The sequence below is a fragment of the Vespa crabro genome, chromosome 4 (genome assembly GCF_910589235.1).
Source record: "Vespa crabro chromosome 4, iyVesCrab1.2, whole genome shotgun sequence".
NCBI classification, from domain to species: domain Eukaryota; kingdom Metazoa; phylum Arthropoda; class Insecta; order Hymenoptera; family Vespidae; genus Vespa; species Vespa crabro.
The window spans coordinates 4,985,859-5,005,712 of NC_060958.1; the positions used below are offsets into that span (position 1 = coordinate 4,985,859).

At 35.1% G+C, this 19,854-nt stretch overlaps 1 protein-coding gene and 1 long non-coding RNA gene across 15 annotated transcripts in view; one reads left to right on the plus strand and one right to left on the minus strand.

Moving 5' to 3' along the window:
- Positions 1-6: 6 nt before the first annotated feature.
- On the plus strand, positions 7-6,524 carry LOC124423988. The gene is made up of 3 exons (XR_006942214.1): positions 7-61; positions 461-527; positions 6,393-6,524. It is a non-coding gene; the product is annotated as an uncharacterized LOC124423988 (long non-coding RNA).
- LOC124423986 (Down syndrome cell adhesion molecule-like protein Dscam2) overlaps positions 711-19,854 on the minus strand; it is a 167,263-nt gene continuing 148,119 nt past the window's right edge. For 9 of the 14 annotated variants that reach the window (XM_046962413.1, XM_046962416.1, XM_046962414.1 and 6 more), the window contains 26 exons: positions 14,326-14,472; positions 13,742-13,882; positions 13,220-13,410; positions 12,579-12,819; positions 12,074-12,379; positions 11,724-11,993; positions 11,427-11,572; positions 10,901-11,336; positions 10,541-10,834; positions 10,230-10,463; positions 10,006-10,161; positions 9,839-9,909; positions 9,525-9,768; positions 9,292-9,438; positions 9,050-9,211; positions 8,764-8,980; positions 8,418-8,686; positions 8,151-8,339; positions 7,885-8,070; positions 7,368-7,815; positions 7,069-7,292; positions 6,778-6,946; positions 6,360-6,523; positions 5,896-5,998; positions 4,858-5,052; positions 711-4,351 (listed from right to left, as the gene is read on the minus strand). In XM_046962413.1, coding sequence (XP_046818369.1) covers positions 4,300-4,351; positions 4,858-5,052; positions 5,896-5,998; positions 6,360-6,523; positions 6,778-6,946; positions 7,069-7,292; positions 7,368-7,815; positions 7,885-8,070; positions 8,151-8,339; positions 8,418-8,686; positions 8,764-8,980; positions 9,050-9,211; positions 9,292-9,438; positions 9,525-9,768; positions 9,839-9,909; positions 10,006-10,161; positions 10,230-10,463; positions 10,541-10,834; positions 10,901-11,336; positions 11,427-11,572; positions 11,724-11,993; positions 12,074-12,379; positions 12,579-12,819; positions 13,220-13,410; positions 13,742-13,882; positions 14,326-14,472 — 5,402 coding nt within the window. In that variant the 3' untranslated portion in view covers positions 711-4,299. Of the gene's footprint in view, positions 4,352-4,829; positions 5,053-5,886; positions 5,999-6,359; positions 6,524-6,777; positions 6,947-7,068; positions 7,293-7,367; positions 7,816-7,884; positions 8,071-8,150; positions 8,340-8,417; positions 8,687-8,763; positions 8,981-9,049; positions 9,212-9,291; positions 9,439-9,524; positions 9,769-9,838; positions 9,910-10,005; positions 10,162-10,229; positions 10,464-10,540; positions 10,835-10,900; positions 11,337-11,426; positions 11,573-11,723; positions 11,994-12,073; positions 12,380-12,578; positions 12,820-13,219; positions 13,411-13,741; positions 13,883-14,325; positions 14,473-19,854 lie in introns of those variants that run through there. The other 5 variants (XM_046962423.1, XM_046962424.1, XM_046962425.1 and 2 more) reach the window with 5 other exon arrangements.

Genomic DNA, 19,854 nt, shown 5'->3' on the forward strand with positions numbered 1-19,854 from the left:
CACTCGGCGCCATTTTAAGTTGGACTTAATCGAAAGTCGTCACAATATTTATTGCTCTTTCGTAAGTTAATTTTAATGTTAATATCATTCTCCGATAACATAAATAATAATAATCATGTACCTTAGACGAATTATAAGAAATTTTGTGAAACGTAACTTTTGATTGCTTTTTAAAACATTAAACATGAGAATCTCAGCGATTAATTTCGAAAAACAGACTTTACAAAATTTATTCTATTATATCATTCTATATATTTATATATAGTATAATATATATATTTATTATAAATTTTAGTAATCTTAAACTTATTAAAATTTATCCTAAACTTATTAAAATCATATATTCATAATTGTATTCGTTTTCGGTGGCTTGATAATGTCACAAAGTATAAACAAACAATGTTTCTAACATTGTTATCAAATCGATATATTATCGACTTACCTGGACTTTTACTTTCAGTTACAGTTGATCCTCGGTGTGGTAAACATTGTATTTTTATGCATACTACATAACATTCATCGCGTAAGTAAGTACATATATACATATGTTGAATAAAACTACGTTTTCTTCGATCATTGTTATCATTGATATTTCACTGAAAGATATAAGATATAATTTTTCTTTCTTTCTTCTTTTTTACAACAATCTCAATCCTTTCATTACAAATATAATAAGAGATAGGTTAAAAAAAGAAAAATTTGAAGAAGTGTTTCGTGTATAACTAGTTTTTATTCGTCCGTCATAGCTACGCTATGTCACAGATCTTTTTTTTATTTTTATTTTTGCTTTGTTTTCACGTTAGACGCGATCGTAATACGCATACAGGTATATGTACCCATATAGGATTTATTAAATGTGAAGTTTACAGTTTCGCTTTAGAGAAAAAAAGAAAAAAAAAAAAAGAAAAAACAGAAACAAAGAAAAGGAATTGAAGGATATTACATCGCTACGCATATCGTTCATGATAAATATTAAAATTCGAAGGAATTCGTACGAAATCGAAATCGTCAATATGGAATCGTATCTACAAAGTACTTTCTAGAAAATAATAACAACATTCTTTCGTTATAGTATCTTATAATTAATCATTTATTATAATTGAGCACCATCTGCAGAGATGTCTGTGGTTCCTCTCGTCGTTCCCCTCGATAAAACTTAGCTTAATTTTCTTTCTTTTTTTTTTATTATTTTTTTATTTTATTTTTTATTTTAATCGATGTTTTCTTAACTTCTATTTATCATACATGGCGCTTTAAAACACGTAAGAGGCATACTCTGTAATACGCTACGATATGAAAGTTTTACGTTTAGGGAAGTCGATATTAGAAAACAAAAAACTTTTATACTCGAAGTATATCAAAGTTTAATACGACTTTGTTTTGGCGATCTTGGACGAGGATGAAGAGCGAATGAGGAAATCGTCTTATTTTTCGATATACTGAATATTATTCGCTGTATATTGTGTACATATCTATATAATATATAAATTGGTCGATAAAACTATCTCAAAGTATAGTATATCGAGAGTATATTATCAGACTTGTCGTTAAGAAAAAAGTAATAATACAAATAAATGAATAAATAAATAAATAAATAAATAAATAAATAAATAAATAAATAAATAAAATAAAAATAGGAGCACATACAGTTGATAGTACGCTTACAGATATACTAAGATATTTATAGATGAAAAGTTTCGAAAAAACGAAGGAACTGTAATTTTCATATACGTACAGATATAATCTGCGTGTATGAACATAAAATTTGTATAGTATCGACATTCAGGAGGATGTATTTTTTAATTCGATAAGTATCATTCACCCTGTCTTGTCGATTGATCTTTTATTTTTTTTTATTTTTGGCAGTTTGTATTTTGTATTTATTACGCGCGTTTGCGAGTCTTTTCTCTCTCTCTCTCTCCCTCTCTCTCTCTCTCTCTCCCTCTCTCTTTCTCACTCTTTCTCTTTCTCTTTTTCTTTTTTATGTTGTTTTTTCCTTTGTTTTTTTCGCAAAGCAAAGGATATACATCATAAATAATACAGAGCATGCCTCCATTATTATAGAATGTGAATTCCTCACAGACGAGCAAATTTGAAGGATCCTTTGGCAGAAATGAACTAATAAGCGTAATTAGTTCGCCTCAGTCTCACTTTGTCGCAGCAATAAACCGGAGGACCGAATATTTATATGTATAAGTGTGTGTATATATATATATATATATATATGTATATTAAATATATATAATTAATTGGCCATAATGTTGTGCAATGCTTTCGAAATCGTCCATATCGGTCGCTACAAATTCAATGGCATTTTTCAGTTTGATAAACTTTCACATATTCGTTTTATGAGTTATTATTTTTTTTCTTTCTTTTTTTTTTTTAATTTCTTCTTTTTCTTTTCAAGACACTATATATATGTATACGCTTGACAGTTCACACAGACTCGTAGGATCCTATTCGTTTTGTATGTACATACATACAAAGATAGAAGTACTATCGATACGCCTACAAATTACCTTTTGACATGATCATGATCGTTTTGTTCGTTCGTTTCGTTTCATTTCTTCTTTCTTTCTCTCGCTTCAATTTTTTTTGTTTGTTTCTTTTCTTTTTATAACAAAGTTCACAATCGGAAATTAACATAATCGTTTAGCATTCAGATTTTCTTTTTTTATTTATGAGAGTCATTCATTCATCGTGAAGAATGCTAAGAAACAAAATTCAAATCGTAAAGTGAAAGTCGCATTAAGAGAAATTCACAAGTGCATTACCGTCTTTCTTGCTTGCTTTTTTTTCTTATTTGTCTCTGTCTTTCTCTCTCTTTTTTTCGTGTCTATTGCGTTCGAAAATTTTTCATATTTATTTTCTTTCTTTCTTTTTTTATTTACACTTTAGCTTTACCTTAACTCGATAATTATATTATTATCATCAATTTTTCGAATTAGCTTCGCCTCAACGCCATGACGAGTATTGTGTTATTAAATAATCGATATATCTTTTACATTCGTCTTTTTGTGGCAGTAAAAACGAAGAAACGCGATAAAACTATACAGAATTCAAACATATGAATATATCGATATTTTATTATTATTATTATTATTATTATTATTATTATTATTATTATTATTAATATTATTATTATTATTATTATTATTATTATTATTGTTATTATTATTATTATTATTATTATTATTATTATTATTATTATTATTATTGTAATTATTATTATTATTGTAATAGCGTAATTTATAATTGTACAATAAAGAGATGGCCTGGCCATATCCTAACATCTACAGGACGCGTTCGATCGATCGATCGTCGTCATGAGGATGATAAATATATCATCGGTATACACATACATACATACATACATACACACACCCACTCACCCTCGCGTATATTTGGAAGAATTATTCTCGTGCGGATAGATTCGAGAAAATGAAAATTGATCTCGACGCGCGATATATATAGTATATAACGGCGATAAAATATTAGACGATATATTATTTATGTTTATCCTTTTTTTATTTTTTTTTCTCCGTTTTTTCTTTTTCTTTTCTTTTTTTCTCTTTTTCTTTTTTCTTTTAAATCGTTAGTAGCAAATGTAAATTACAAACAAAAGACAGTCTGTTCATTTTCAAAGTCACCTTGATACTTTCCAGATCGCATTGCTCGTCTTAAGTATACTCGCGCATTTTAAATTCGCGCGTTTTTACTCATTTCGAATAGAGATTTACGTAAAATATGTGTGTGTGTGTGTGTGTGTGTGTGTGGTGTATGTAGATTAAAAAATGTATCAACGTGACGGCAGTAATACGAAGATCGTCTTTTTTAAATTCTTTTTTTCTTTATCTATCTCTATTTCTCTCTCTTTCTCTCTTTCTCTTTCTCTCTCTCTCTTTTTCTTCTTTCTTTCTTTTTTTCTTTTGTTCTCACGTTGCAAATATAAACGGTCGAATTGCACTTGATTCGCACGTCGTCATACTTCTCTCTCTGTCTCTTTCTCTCTCTCTCTCTCTCTCTCTCTCTCTCTTTCTCTCTCTTTCTTTCCTTATTTCTTTCTTTCTTTCTTTCTTTCTTTCTTTTTTTTTCTCACTCTCTCGAATTTTACGAACGATAATTAAAAAGTATCATCTTTTACATCGAAACTATACTATATTTTACTATCATCCGAGGGGGAATCGGAGAGACACCCGGCCGACGAATTACTTTTTTCCTAAAGAATGATGAAATTTCAACGATGATGATTCATCACATCGTCCCACGAAGATTCTTGGTTGTGCCAACGAATCTGGATCATACGTGTATGGTGAACTCCTGTCTCTCTTGTTCCTTCCTTTGTTGGTACCTGCATCGTAGAAATAATTATTTCAAGGATCTATTTTATCATTAACATGTGTTATTAACGCACAAACAATATTGCGTGCACAATCAGCCTCGTGTAAATATGTATCATCGTGGGTTTAATTAGGGGATTTTATAAATAAAATTTAGGATCAGTAAGGATTTATTGCATAAAATTGGATCTAAACAAATTAAAGGCATCGATCTTTGAAATAGTTTTGCACTTGCGATGATATAAGAAACGCAATGTAACAATTTTTTCTCTCTTTTTTTTCCTCTTTTTTCTTTTTTTTTCTTTTTAACCTTTCCGATCGTTGAACGATCGATCAAGTGTCAAATACTATTGAAAGATCGAGAAGAGAAAGATAGAATTGTTATTTCGTAGCAAATATTTCATTTTGGCTAATTGTAATTATAATAACGCGGCGCAATTGATATAAGCGAACTCGAATATAGAGAGATTTGACATCGTGTCAGCTTACTACGGTCTACGGAGGTTCGTGTCGATACCTAGCGAGCATAGTTTCGACGGCTTCAATTGGGAGTCTACCCAAGCTGCCGCCATGGCGGGCCCCGACGGACAGGCCCTGCCAATCACGCTCACGCTCATGATCACGATCACGGTCACGATCGCACTCCACGTCGCTCAATTCACGGCTGTCGCTGAACCCGCTTGGCGGCAACAGCGTCATGTCCTCCACCGAACTACGTATAACAGATCAGAAAAGGGGAAAAATGTGGAGAAAATTCTAAACGCAACGAGTTTGAAAAAAAGATTTTCTTTTTTTTATAGGCAGAAAAAGAGAAAGAAAAAGAGAGAGAGAGAGAGAGAGAGAGAGAAAGAGAGAGAGAGAGAGAGAGAGAGAGAGAAAGGGAGAGAGAGAAACATAATTGGTAGTCGGTGGTATTGTTTTTTTTTTTGCGTTTTTTGTTCTTTCTTTTTTTTTTTTTAGAATTGATGGCTGACCTGAATGGTCACATACAGATGGCTGTATGTACGAGATAAGACTCCAAGGCGGGGTGCAACGACGTGAACCTAATTCGTGCTATTTTATTTTATTTTATTTTTTATTAGCGCGTGTTAGTAATGGAATGATGAATGATATGCGTATGCGTGAATGACGATTCTTTTTATCCTCGAGACTGCCTGCACGTTTTAATCTTATCGTTTAAGTTTTTCCTTTATGTTTTTCTTTTTTGCAATTTGTCATGATTAAAATGAAATAACGAGAAGAATGCGCAGGTTGAATCGAGGCTGAGGCTTGGACCGTGTTTCGTTTTTGTAACGGGAGACGTGGAAAACAATTGAATTTGTTTTTGTCGAGAGAAAAATTTCATTAAATGTTAAATGAATAGATTGACGCTTAGTACTTTCGTTGAAGTGATTAAGAAGAAGGAAAAAAAACACAAAACAGAAAAGAAAAGTAATAGAATCGATAATATTTTTCCACATCTCCTTCGCATCGACATGAAACTTATGAGACCGTGAGAGATCAGGATCGAAGAGTCAGGAGTGAGTGCTAGTGGAAACAAACAAACCTTGGCTACCTGCGAGTGGACCGGCTCGGTTGTCGGCTTCGTCGTCTCGCGAGCGATGGTGAACCTTCGTTGTTAGATTCCGTGCTCGATTCCACACCTCGTGAAAATACATCTGTAAACGTTATTAATTCGTTATTATATATTTTTCTTTTCTCGATATTTTGAACTGAACTTCATAAAAATCCTGGTACTATCAAAATGACCTATCGAAAAAGTTTTATTCCTATAATATTGTATGTAAATAATTTTTTTTTCTTTTAATTTAGAAATTATTTTAAAAGAAGATAATTATATCGAAAAATAATTTTCACGAAAATAAGTTTTATTTATAAAATTAATAAAATTAATTTTTTCAAAAGAAAGTATTTAAAAATAATTTTCTACTTAAACTGAAAAAATTCGTTAGTAAATCTAATATATTATTAAATAATTCAAAATAATTATTCTTATTAATATTATAATTAAAAGATTACCTCTACAAGGTTTGACCGGCACTCTGTAACTAGGCCCGGCACATTCGCCACAAGGACTACCGGAAGTATCACTACCGGAACCTTGTCGACTCGAACGAAGTTTGCTCTCAGCTTCAGCGATGCTCGGGAAGTATCGTTGTTTATGCCACCTAGGAGTTTTGGACCTGTACGTGAAAGCAATACCAGAAGGAGGAACCAAAGAGAGAGAGAAAGAAGAGCCAGAAAAAAGAGAAAAAGATAGACAAAGACGAAGAGGAATATGAAGACGAAGACGTATATGAAGACGAAAACGAAGATGAAGAAGAGAAAGAAGAAGAAGAAGAAAAAGAAGAAGAAGAAAAAGAAGAAGGAAAAGGAGAAGGGGAAAAAGAGAAGAAGAAGGAGAAGAAGAAGAAGGAGGAAGTGTGGGATTGATTACCTTTCAAAATCTACGCTGGATCTTTCATAATCGATAGTATTGATGTCCTCATTCTCGAGATGACCAAACGTTTTAAATTGCATCGTATAATCTAACGTTGCCGTTGTCACAGAACGATTTTCTCTTCCTGGTACACTGAACGTTGCGTATGGGCTGATTTCATACATTTCTGCGAATAAAATATTGCATGTTATCTCATAAAAAAAATCATTTCGTTTAAGTAAAGACATAAAAGAATATTGAAAAAAATTTGATTAGAGTCAGAATATCATTTAGTTAATGAGATCGTACCTGATCCATGATCATTTGATTTGTGATTTTCTTGTTTAACCGGTGAACTCGTGTATACTTGATGATTACGTCTGTTGTCTCGTTCTGCCGTAGACTTTAGTTGCACCGTAGACATACAGCTTGATAGATGGTGATGTTGTTGGTGTTGTTGTTGTTGCACCAAACCAAGTCCAGTTTGTTGCTGTTGTTGTTGACCAGGCAGAATCTCCCCCAGATAATTGGACCTAGAGAAGCATAGAGTTTATTTATTATTGTAATTATTCTTTCTGCGAAAGATACATGGTTTTATTGGTATTCACCTGCCGCTACGTTTGAGCATGACATATCCTAGGATGATAGCTGATATGATGAGGATGATAGCACAGACTAATGGTACGACGACATAGAGTACTTTGTGGTTTGGTATACTCTTCTTTACATCGTCTTCCATGATCAGATCATTTGGTGGTCCAATACTTACTCCACTTAACGTAGTCGTCGCAAATTCCATTTGAGTTTGCGTAGATCCAGCATCGTTATGTGCAGTTAAACGCAAGCTATACCATGAGGCAGTTTTTAAATCTCTTATTACAAGATTTTCGGTAGCCCTACTAGCTACTAAGATCCATAATTCGGTATTAATACGTCTACGATATTCAACAGTGTAGTATTGAATTGGACATCCTCCGGTTGGCCAGGATAATAAGTTTAGTTTTACGGAAGTTCCATTCGCTGAGATGATATCTCGTTCTTTCGGTAACAAGGGAGCTAAAATGACGTTAAGTGATGAAGAATACGTAAAGTTTGTTGTATTTCTTATAAGATACAATTTCGTACCAGTTCCTTTAGTTGTTGCACTTATCAATGAACTTGGATCTCCAGTGCCAACACGATTATGAGCAGTTAGATGAGCCAGATATGATGATCCACATTTTAAGCCGGTTAGTATGAACTCGGTTTGTTCCGGAGATAATGCTATTTCTTCCCAACCACCTTGATCTCTCTTGTAACTTAACACATATCCTATGGATGACGAATATACGTTTTATTTGATTTCTTTTATTTGATATTTTTTAAGCGTTTATTTTTTTTTTAAACGATACCTTGAATAGTAGCACCACCATTGTCAGGATGATTCCATCGAAGTCTTATGCTATTTGTTGTTGTATACTGAAGTTCCAAGGTTGGTGATCTCGGTGGCATGACCACTACTAATGTGTAAGTTATAGAATCTTCACCAAATTGATTATTAGCAGAGCAAGAATAATTTCCAGCTACAGATTGTTCTAGCGCTAAAACGCGAAATAATTAATGTCGTTTTTTACGATTTGTTGATTTTAAACTTGTCAATTAGTATTTTAATAACAGACCACATATATGGAGATGACCATCAGGCGTATATTCGTAGTGCCTGCCAGTTGATACTTGACCATTTCTGTAAGTCCAAATTGGGCGTGGTGTAGGATTGCCAACAACCAAACAAGATAACGTGATTGATGATTTGACAGCCCTTCTTAAGAGTTGCGAAAACGAAGCTACTCTTGCAGGTGCTCTGGTATTTGTCGTTTGCGTTACTATAGTAGTTGCTTCCCCTTCTCCAAGGCCAGTCGTTGCAGATACCCAGAATTCGTATAGCTGTCTAAAATGTATCAAACATTATATGGAAAATTATCCGTTTGAATGTTAAATGAATTATTTAAGTTTTGTGATTAGCACCTTTCAACTAGACCACGTAACTCCATGGTAAGAGTATCAGTTGGTGATGATGGAGGTTCATGCATAGTATGAGTATTGTGATTACTGGAACCAGCTTCTCTGCTGTAAACGGTGTACTTGGATACATTGCCATTAGGTTGTAAAGGTGGTAACCATGATACTAGTATACTTTCTGCAGTTAATGCTAAAGCTTTGATGCCTGCTGGAGGTCCAGGAACTGTTGATTAGAAAACATGTCAATTTCATATCGGATATTATCGTTAAAATATATATTGATATAGTTTACCATCTTCTTCTGTCATACAATAAATTGGTTGGCTCAATACACCATCGCCAGCTCCCGTGTATGCCAGGACTCTGATAGAGTAGTTTGTATATTTATACAAGGTGTGCAGATAAGTTTCTATGCTTGATGTTCGTTTTACTTCACCCACCGTTGAAATATCCACTGAAGAAATGATATAATTAATGATTTAGTTTAAAAATTTTTTACTTTTGAAAAATTGTCATTTTTTTTGGATCACTCACTGTTATCAGTAGGCACTGGTCTGTAATAAACTTTATATCCTTGAATAATTCCGCCATGCTGATGAGGAGGTGGTGCGTTCCAAGATACTTTAACGGATTGAGAAGACAGTGCAACGCATGTGACTTGTGTAGGAGGTGTTTCTGGTACTATGTTAGATTCAATCAATTTTAGCTTAAATTTTTTGATCCGTTATATTTCTATTTTTGTTAACATTTTATTTCGGATACTTTACCTCCTTCCTGAGTAGTTCCAACTATAGGCGCACTACTCGGGCCACTAGCTATGCTATTGAAAGCCCTGATTGATATGTCATACTTGGTAAATTTTCTCAGACCAGTGAGCTGTACTTTCGTGGTTGCCCAGCCATTCACCGTAAGGCTTTTGCTTTGATTTACACCCGATGTCGAGGATGAATGTTCCGACCAAGTTACTATGTAGCCCAAAAGGTCTCCATTACATGATTCCTTAGGAGGTGGCTAGAAAGATATCCTAAGATTAGAATATTTTACTTAAACGTTTTGAAAAGATTTCATGTTAAATACTTACTTGCCAGCTAACTACAAGCTCTCCAGGTCCTGCCGATTGTACTTTGATATTTTGTGGAGGTTCAGTAGGTGCTGTTTTAAAGATAAATAACATGTAATATTAGGGAATAAATTGTTATTATTTATCTTTTGTTTTTTAAATAATCGATATTTTTGTTGTCCGCATACCTTCTTCTTGAGTCTTAGCTACTACAGGTTCAGTAGGAGCACTAGCATCGATAGAATTTATTGCGAATACTCGAAAAGTATAGGTGACTGCGGGATGAAGACCACCGACCAGGGCTACCTCTTGATCGTCGCTCGTTGTTTCAAACGGTGACAGGCCTATCAAACAAGTATTTTGTATACATTAAATTGTACACAAAGAGATACGTGATAATACAGATAGATACCATTTTGCGTTGGATGTATAGCATTGGTTGCAATGTTAGGATTTCCTGGTGAGTAAGAAACATTGTGAGTTTTCGCAGGATTCCAATCGTCGTTTATACCATGACTAAGAGATCGATATTGTATGACGTAATTTCTTATAGGACTATTCCCATCAAAAGCCTTTTTCCATAACAATCTTATAGATCGTGATCCAATTTCTATGACTTCAAGAGAAGCAGGTGGATCGGGTCTCTCTGTTCAATAGACATAAATGGATTTTCATTTTCTTGACTCATTATAAGAATAATTTGATTTAAAGAAAAATTATTACCTTGTACAGCTAGATAGATAAGATGCTCGCTTCTACCATATGCATTATTAGCAGTACATCTATAGACACCAGAATCTTGTCGATCGCTACTACTGATAGATAATTGAGATTTCAAACCATTGTCAGTTTTTATTTGGCTGATACTAAGCCTGTGACTATTCGTATCCAATCGATCGCTATTATGCATCCATTGTACTTCTATCGGATTGTCACCAATTACCGTGCAATCTAAAGTGACAGATTCGCCTCGACGAATCGTCACGTTTTTACTTTGAAATTCGAATCTCGCGGGTTCTGTGAAAATTTCAAAGATAGAGAAATATATCTAATTAGATATTTTTCTAACAAATATTTACTCACCATGTACAGAAACATAAATCACTTTGCTTAATCCAGACCCAATACCGTTGTTAGCTCGACAAAGATAATGACCTTCATCTTGCGGTCCCGCAGACGCTGTCCATAAAGATCCATTAGGTAATATAGTTAGTCTACCATTGAGACCATCAACTAGGGGTTGATAATCGTTGGAAGTTCTGCCTCTGGCGCGAAGCCATGCGATGAGAGGTGGTGGGAAGCCTTTGGCCTCGCAATGAACGTTCAACTGGTTGCCAAGAAGAGTTGCTACATCTTGTGGCTCGAAGATCCATTGCGGTGGCACTTTGACTAATAATTCGGCGGTATGATTGACCTTGGCCGCGTTGTTCGTTGCTACGCAAGTATACTTGCCACTATGCCGAGACGAAAGTTCTTTGAAGACTAATAGACTGAAGAATTCAGCACCTCTCTCTTCGATCTTCATGAATAAAAAACGTTTTTAATCATTTTCTTTTTTTGTTATTTATGAATCTCACGATATTTTATAAAATATAGAATGAATACTTACTCGAAGAGAAGAAGGCAAAGGCTCACCATCTTTCAACCAAGAAAAATAAATAGGAAGATCGCCTGATATGACGCTACAAGTGACTTGAGCTCGACTACCTTCTTGCAAGTTCGAAGGAAAGTTGAAGGGACTCATAACGGGTGGACCTACGAAAAAAAGAACTCAATAAAGTTCTCGTATTGAATTTATTATTCTTAAATTAGCTTTTGATTAAAATAGAATATATCTTTCGGATCATTCGATCAAATTATTTCAATCGATTATACGAAAGATTATTATCTTATCATTAGAACTTACTGCTCACGGTGAGTCGGATATCCCTACTGGCTGTTTCTCCCGATCGAGCTCGTACTTTGCAAGTATAAGTACCAGCATCATTTGGATCAACGTGACCGATAGTTAAATGACCACCGCTGTCCACGCGATGTCTTATGTCCAATGGTAGTTCAACGCCACCACGCGACCACTCAACCGTCGTGATTGGGTATCCGGAATAAGGACAAGTTATAGTCATATCCATACCAGCTATAGCACGTACAGGACCGATCGATCGGATATAGGGTGGTCCTAAATTTAGCGAGTTCATACGATCGTTCAATAACTACGTCATTCTTTTATATAACCAAGAGAATATCTAGTTTAGTTACCATATATGTTTAATCTAGCTTCGTGTTCCACTTTTGCCAATGTGTTGGAAGCTACGCAAGCATAAAGTCCACCGTCTTCCGTTCCAGCGGACGATATGTTTAGATGACTGATAACGTCTCCGGATTGATCGACATATTGTCCTATAGCGTATCTATGTCCAGCTGCAATTTCACTTAATGGTTCACCATCGAGTAGCCACGTGAAGGACGGTGGTGGCGAACCAGTTGCCGAACATCGTAAAGACACAGGTGGTCCTGGCCTTAGTGCTTGCTCGATGAAAGTGTATTGCAATTCTGGAAGCGTATCTGGAAATGAAAATGTCCTCATAGATTAAAGTCCCTTTTGTCAGTCTTAGACCAGAACGTTGAGACGTAAAATTCAGTCCGAGTTATTCTGTAGTACTTTGAGATAGAGCCAGTTAAGTTGACAATTGTACACACACACACACACACACACACACACACACACATATATATATATATATATATATATATATATACATACCTCCCAGTTTCAATTCCGCGGTTGCCTGCGCGTTTTCCTTGTCGCTCCTCACCAAACATTGATACATCCCTTTATCTCTACGGCCAACGGATCCTATCACGAGCACCATGGGAGCCAACAATCTGATTCTCGTGTCCTGAGCGGTCAATACCAATACACCATCGTGCAACCACTCGACGCTCTCGACCGGATAACCCTCGACCGTGCAGTTCATCGTTGCAGTTTCACCGGAATTGACGACCTACGAGAGATGAGATGAGACGAGACGAGATGAGACGAGACGAGATGAGACGAGACGAGACGAGACAAAATAAGAAGTAGGAGAGAACGATTCGATTCCTTTTTGGAAAAGTTCAACTGGTACTTGTGGGAATGCACGGGAGCTAGCTGTTCTCTATTGTGAACGTTTTTGATGCCTCTCACGTTCGCACTAGGAAGAGTTTAGCGATTTCGTTTGCTCGATCAAAAAAGATGTTATAAAATCGTATGGCGTTTGGAGAAATGCTTTAATCAAGTGTTGAACAGAGAAAAGGATTTGACAATTTTTAGGATTACTTTTGTAAGGAAAGTTGAAAAAATTGTAAAAAGGTATGTCGTTGTCACTAAATCGTTAAAATCTCTACTGTGAGAAAGAAATCTACCTGGAGACGAGGCTGAATTCTAGCATTCAACTTCGACGTGACCGACAAATGCGTTTCCGCTCGTTGTTCGCCTAGTTGGTTACTTGCTCGACAAATGTACCTTCCGGCATCCTGAGCGTCCACACGACGAATTTGCATCAGGTCACCCCAAAGTTGAATTCTACCGAACGACTCCACTGGTATAGCTTGTCCTGCAATAACAATCGAGATTGAAATATCTATGAAGATAAATGAGCAATCATGATATAATCGACGAATTCTTGAAAATTCGAGTTAGCTTATTAATCATAAATCATATTAATCATAAATTTATATTCATAGACATGTATATATATATATATATATATATATATATATATATATATATATTTATTACATCAACTTTTATATACGAAAATTATTATATAATATTATTAAAATATTTATTACATTTTGTATAGATTTCGATTAGATAGTATAATGGAAAGAACAACGTATTTAGTATATTCTTAATTTTTTAAACAATTTTCTAATCAAACCAACCGTTAACATCGCGATACCAGGTAAATTGCGGTGGTGGGCTTCCTTGGGCAGAACAGGTCAAATGCACGTCCGATCCGCTTTCCGCAGAGATAGCAATTTGCGATCTTTGCATCAACCTCGGTGCTATGGATGTTGTGGGTTCTGAAAAGATATCGTTACGTCATTAATTTAGAAAAAAAAAAATAAAAAGAAAAAATAGAAGTAATCGGATCTTCGGTGTAATTAAAAGCAACGCTTATCTCTATTTCCTCCCTTTCGCGAATGAACAGAAAAATAACAAAAAAAAAACAAAAAGAAAATTGAACAAGAAAAAAAAAATCAATTAAAAAGAAATGAGAAACATTTTAATGAGAATCCTGTAAAAGCGACAAGAACGAAGTTCAGAGTAAAATTTTGTAGTATATTGCAACATATATACATATGTACATACATATGTATATACATATATGTACTTACACATATAGATATCGTCACATGTCTCTCTTTATTTTTTTTTTTATTTATCTATACGTTTAATGAACGATTTTAATGAGTTGACACGTAGCCATAAATGAAAGCGAATTAGCTTCGAGTGAGATACCAACCGGTGACCGTCAAAGTGGCAGATTCGCTTCTTCTTCGTTCACCGGTCAAAGCGTGAAGGGTCAGACAGGAGTAAGTGACTCTGCCGTCCTCTGGTCTGACTGCCCTTATGTGAAGATCGCCTTGCGACGTTACCACGAATCTTCCACCTGAAACATCATCGAGATACATCGACCATGTAATATATTATATATTAATTAATATATTATATAACTTTAAAGTATAAAGTTTAATAGTTGATAAATCTTTCAACGATATAAGAAACTTGGTATTCATAAATTGAATGAATAAGACAATAACAATATATTGGAAATAAATATTGGAAAATATATATTTTTTTTTCCTTTCTATCCTCGCTATCGAGGATCTAAAAGGTTATGCAAAATTGTCCGGGCATCTGTCGATGAAATCCCGTCAAATCATGGCTCGAACGTATACCGTCAGGCGTGAAATTTTCAATTTAGCTCAGCCATCGGACAGCAGCAGCAACGGGGCTAGTAGTTGGGTGCTCGATTCACCCTCTCTCTTCTCTCTCTCTCTCTCTCGCTCTCTTTCTCTCCCTCCCTCTCTCCTTTTCTCTCCCTTTCCTGATTATCTCTGACCAGTCAGAGAATTGACCTCGAGAAAATTCTTTCTCATCACGCAATAGCTACATGAAGGTCAATAACTCTTTCTCACTCTCTCTCTCTCTCTCTCTCTCTCTCTCTCTCTCTCTCTCTCTCTCTCTCTCTCTCTCTCTCTCTCTCCGTAAAACGCACACATATGAAGTGAATATACGTGGGGCATTCTTAAAAAGAGGTTTCCTAGGTTCTAGCATGTACAGGAGCAAGTAGAAACGTTTGTCGTCCTCCTTCTAAATTGTCTGCAAACATTGTCCATAGCGGAAGCAGCTCGTCCTTCCCTCGTGGCAATTCTGATCCGATGAAGGATCATCGTCCCAAGTTGATACGGTAGAAGATAGGAGGTATATTATTTGCCGACTCATAGTAACCTTCCCTTCCATCTTAACTTCTTCGAATCGATGAAGAAAAATATATCATCGTCAGGAATCATCTTAAGAATTTTTCGTCGAAGAATTTACAAAATATTTCGTTGGTTTATTCTTTTCTTCTCTCTCTCTTTCTCTTTTTCTCTCTCTCTCTCTGTCTCTCTTTCTCTCTTTCTTTCTCACTCTTTCTCTTTTTCGTGTTCCTTCGGGAAAATATTTAAAAGCGTTTATCTTGAGAAGAGACACACGTTCCTGTATTTACGGACTTCTATCTACGAGGATTCGTAGAGTCCTTTGGAATTCGTAAAATGTCAACGACATCGGTTTTCGCGCACGAGTTACAGCATCCTCGTGTTATATGAAAGTATGGGGAATGTCCGTACAATGAGGAAGGGAAGGAAGAAAAAGGAGGACGTAACGTAACTGAAGAAATAGAAAAGAGAGAGAAAGAGAGGGAGAGAGAGAGAGAGAGAAAAAGAGAAAGAGAATGAGATAAAGAGAAGATCAGAAAGTTGCGTTGGGTAAAGAGTAGAAACTCCTTCTTCGACCCAACCCAAGACGGATTCAGCACAAGCTAGTGGTAGGAAAGAAGCAATTTAATATCGCCTTCGCGGACGGAATAAAAATACGGAGATAAATAGCCCGTATTCTCGTAACTTGGTCCGTCTTGTTGCGGTACGGTAGCGAATCGTGGGGATATGTGGCGTGGGAAAGGGTGGCGGTGGAAGGAAGGTAACTTGGAAAGAGTATAGGGGTGGATGCAAGAGAGGGTGAACGACGTGTATGTTCGGATCTTTATCTTTATCTCTATCTTTCTTTTTTCTCTCTTTCCTTTTCCGAAGACACGTACGTACATACGTATGTATGTATATATGTATGTATATATGTACCACGTTTGTTCTCGAAAATGCTCGGGAATCTACACTTTATCGACTTTCCTCCTGAACTTCTTCCTTTCCATCTTTTCTTTCGCGTTTCGATCCCGCACCGAACACCACACGATCAAATTCCTTTTCTTTCTTCAAGCAAGAAAACTTCTTTTTCTTCCATCTCGTATATTGAGAAAACATTCTAATATATCAAAAAATATTTAGAACTTTCTAAGAAATAATTTATATTAATACTGATATAGTATGCGTGTATACATATAATATACATCATTTCGAATATAATCTCCTTAAGAGAATCTCTTATGCATTTGATAACAATTTTTCAAGGAACATAAAGGAAGTATCTGCTTATTTATAAAAAAAAATCATCTCTTTTGTCTCATTTATTTTTAATAAAAATCATAATAGATAATCAACGTGTAAAAATGGAATTGGTTTAAATTTGATGAAGGAAGAAAGAAAAAAAAGAGAGAGAAAAAGAAAAAAAGAGAGAAAAAAAGAAAAAAAGAGAGAAACAAAGAAAAAACTTTCGCACGTAATTTTTTTTTCGCTAAAAAAAATGTTCGATTTTTATCGAGTATCCTTGTCATGTGAATGCAGAAACCGAAGGATAAGTGTATCGACGAGTGTCAGAGCGTCATGTGTCGTCAACGTCATCGTCGAATGCGTGGTAACACGAGTCGTGAGATACGATACGCATCAGTCCGCTCTAGATCTTCTCTATTGTGCTATCCTCTCGCTTTCCTGATGCATTCAGCTGCTTATACTGGGTAACGTGTTACATCAGAAGCATCCGCGTAAATTTTATAGCAGCGTTTGTTAAACCTGATTCACGTAGCTTCTACGCGGATTCCCATCGATGTAAATTTCCGATTTAATACATGTAATGGTGCGACTGCGAGTTTGCGATAAAGTTTAAGAAAACATATTTGCTAAGATATGGTTCTCATGTTTTTTTAATTATTTTTTAATACTTTTTGTTACGATCTATGCGATAAATCTTTTTTAGAACGCGTTGATAGAAAGATAGAAGTAAGAAAATAACAAAATTCAGATGTGTGCGCTTGTACGATGTGTGTATGTGCATCATTTATGTGTGATTGTATGTACACCACGTGTGTGCGAGAGACTTTATTAACTTTAAAAATGAAAAACTTTATTACAGTACTCATTAACAGAATATTTTATTAACTTAATAAAATCATACATATTATTCAACAATCAAAAATATACAATATAATATAATAAAATACACACATACATATGTATATATATATACATATGTATATATATATATATATATATATGTATATTCTATGAATTATATATTATGAAATATAAAACACATCTAAAGTATTTTATTTAACAATAAATTATCTACATTAATAACAATTTATTGTTATTTACAATATATACAAGTTAAAGTCCACAAATTTTTCTATAAAAACTCACTTCTCTTACTTTCACGAGACTTTCATCCTTTTCAACGGTAGCACCACGTAATACACACACACACGAGCGCGCGTGCATTTCCATCGAACGTGTAAACTTTATTGCATTTTAAAGATGTCATTTTCGAAAAGATCGCGTTAGGAAGAGCGACGACAACAACAACAATAACACCAAGAATTTCACGTAAGATGTCGTTTTAGAATAAATCCCATAGATATACATTGTCTTTAAAAGGAGTAGAAAGGATTCTAGTTGGAAGCTTATAAGGCATCGATGGAACTTAAGTTTTGACGAAAGACAATGTTCTCTCTTACTCTCTCTCTCTCTCTCTTTCTCTCTCTCTCTCTTCCTCTCTGATATTCTCGTTGGAATCTCTCTGGACCAAGAGGATGCTGGACGATAACAGCGAGTATACGTCGTCGAGCATGCCCCGTAGTAGGGTAAGCAGCTGTCTTGCATGCTACATGCGTGTGCATTCTCTCTCTCTCCCTTTCTTCTCTCTTTCTCTCTCTCTCTCTCTCTCTCTCTCTCTCTCTCTGCACCTAGTTACGAAACAAACGTATCACGCCCCGACACACGAGGTGATTCTCCCTATGATAGCCCTGCTACCGCATATATATATAATATATATATATATATATATATGTATGCATGCATACACACATATACATTATATACACATATATATATATATATATATGTATGCATATATACACATATATACATTATATACACATACATATGTATATCTATATATGTACATGTTACGTGTAACCAAGCGGCATAAATATGTATGGGACATGAATGGTTGAGCGCGCACAGGACGATCCAAATCGGACGGCGTCACGTGTGCATGCATGCATGCGTACATGTATATACGTGCGTGCTTACGCGCGCGGGCATGTATGCGTATATTTGTATGTGTATACGTCTGCACTGCATTAGACTTGAGCTATCTGTCGTAAAGCACCACTTTATCTCATCCTCGTTCTCTCTAACTCACTCTTTTCATATTCTATCTTCTTTTACTCTTCGTATATATGCATGTATATACGTATAGAAATGTATACATACGTATATATATAATATACAAACACATTTTTATTCTCGTCGCTTCGGAAAATCGACTTAAAGGTTTATTCACTTTATTTACATTTTTCCTTTGTTTCATTTATTTTGGTAAGTTAGAAAAGAAGATGACCTCTAAGTATGTATAGACTTACGTAGGTATGTAAGATACTTTATTTGAAATGTTCAGTTTCCTTTTCGATGAAACTGTTACCTCGATAGATCTCTTCCAAAGAGAAAGAAAGGTGAGAATTCGAGAAAGAATTCGAGAGAGAGAGAGAGAGAGAGAGAGAGAGAGAGAGAGAGAGAGACAGAGAGAAAGAAAGAGAACAAGAGAGAAAGAGAATATTTCTTATGCATTAGCCAACGTGCTAGATTTATTCTCTTAGTACTATAGTTAGTACGATTCGTATTCTCTCTCGTTTTGTAAGACTCTTTGACTCTTTCTCTTTTTCTCATTTTGTAAGACTCTTTCTTTTTCTGTCTTTCTTTCTGTCTTTCTCTCTCTTATTTAGAAAATGTACCGGACAATGTTGACATCTCATTGTGAACCGGATGCTATGTCGCTGCAGAGTAGAGAGTTCTCTCTCTCTCTCTTTCTCTCTCTCTCTTTCTCTCTTCATTCCTATTACGAATATGTATTATGCCGGTTTCGTTTGTAAGTGTATAAGTATTTGTACTCGAGCGCACGCGTGTCACGCCAAGGCGATGGAAATTCTGTGTTAGCGGAGTAGGTTCATTCTCGGACGACTAAAAGTCTGCTTTAATAAGCGCGAGTAATTTACCCGTAAGCCAGCCTGTTACACGATTAAACCTAGCTCTCACGTGTAAGGATCTTAAAATGTGTGTGTGTATGTGTGTGTGTATATATACGTATGTAGCTACGTGTATACTACACGTGTATAAACGTGTAAGTATACTTTTAACATTATGTATTTTTTAGTGGTTTCTCGTAATTGGCTATTCGGTTTCGTACTAATTGTTGAAATTAGTTGGTCGAATGATATGTCTATAGTATCTAATTATATAACTATTTATATGTACATATATACTTATATAAGCTTGGATTATACGTATATACCTATTTTGCTACACAATATGTATATGTATTTATGTAAAATCTAAATAATAAT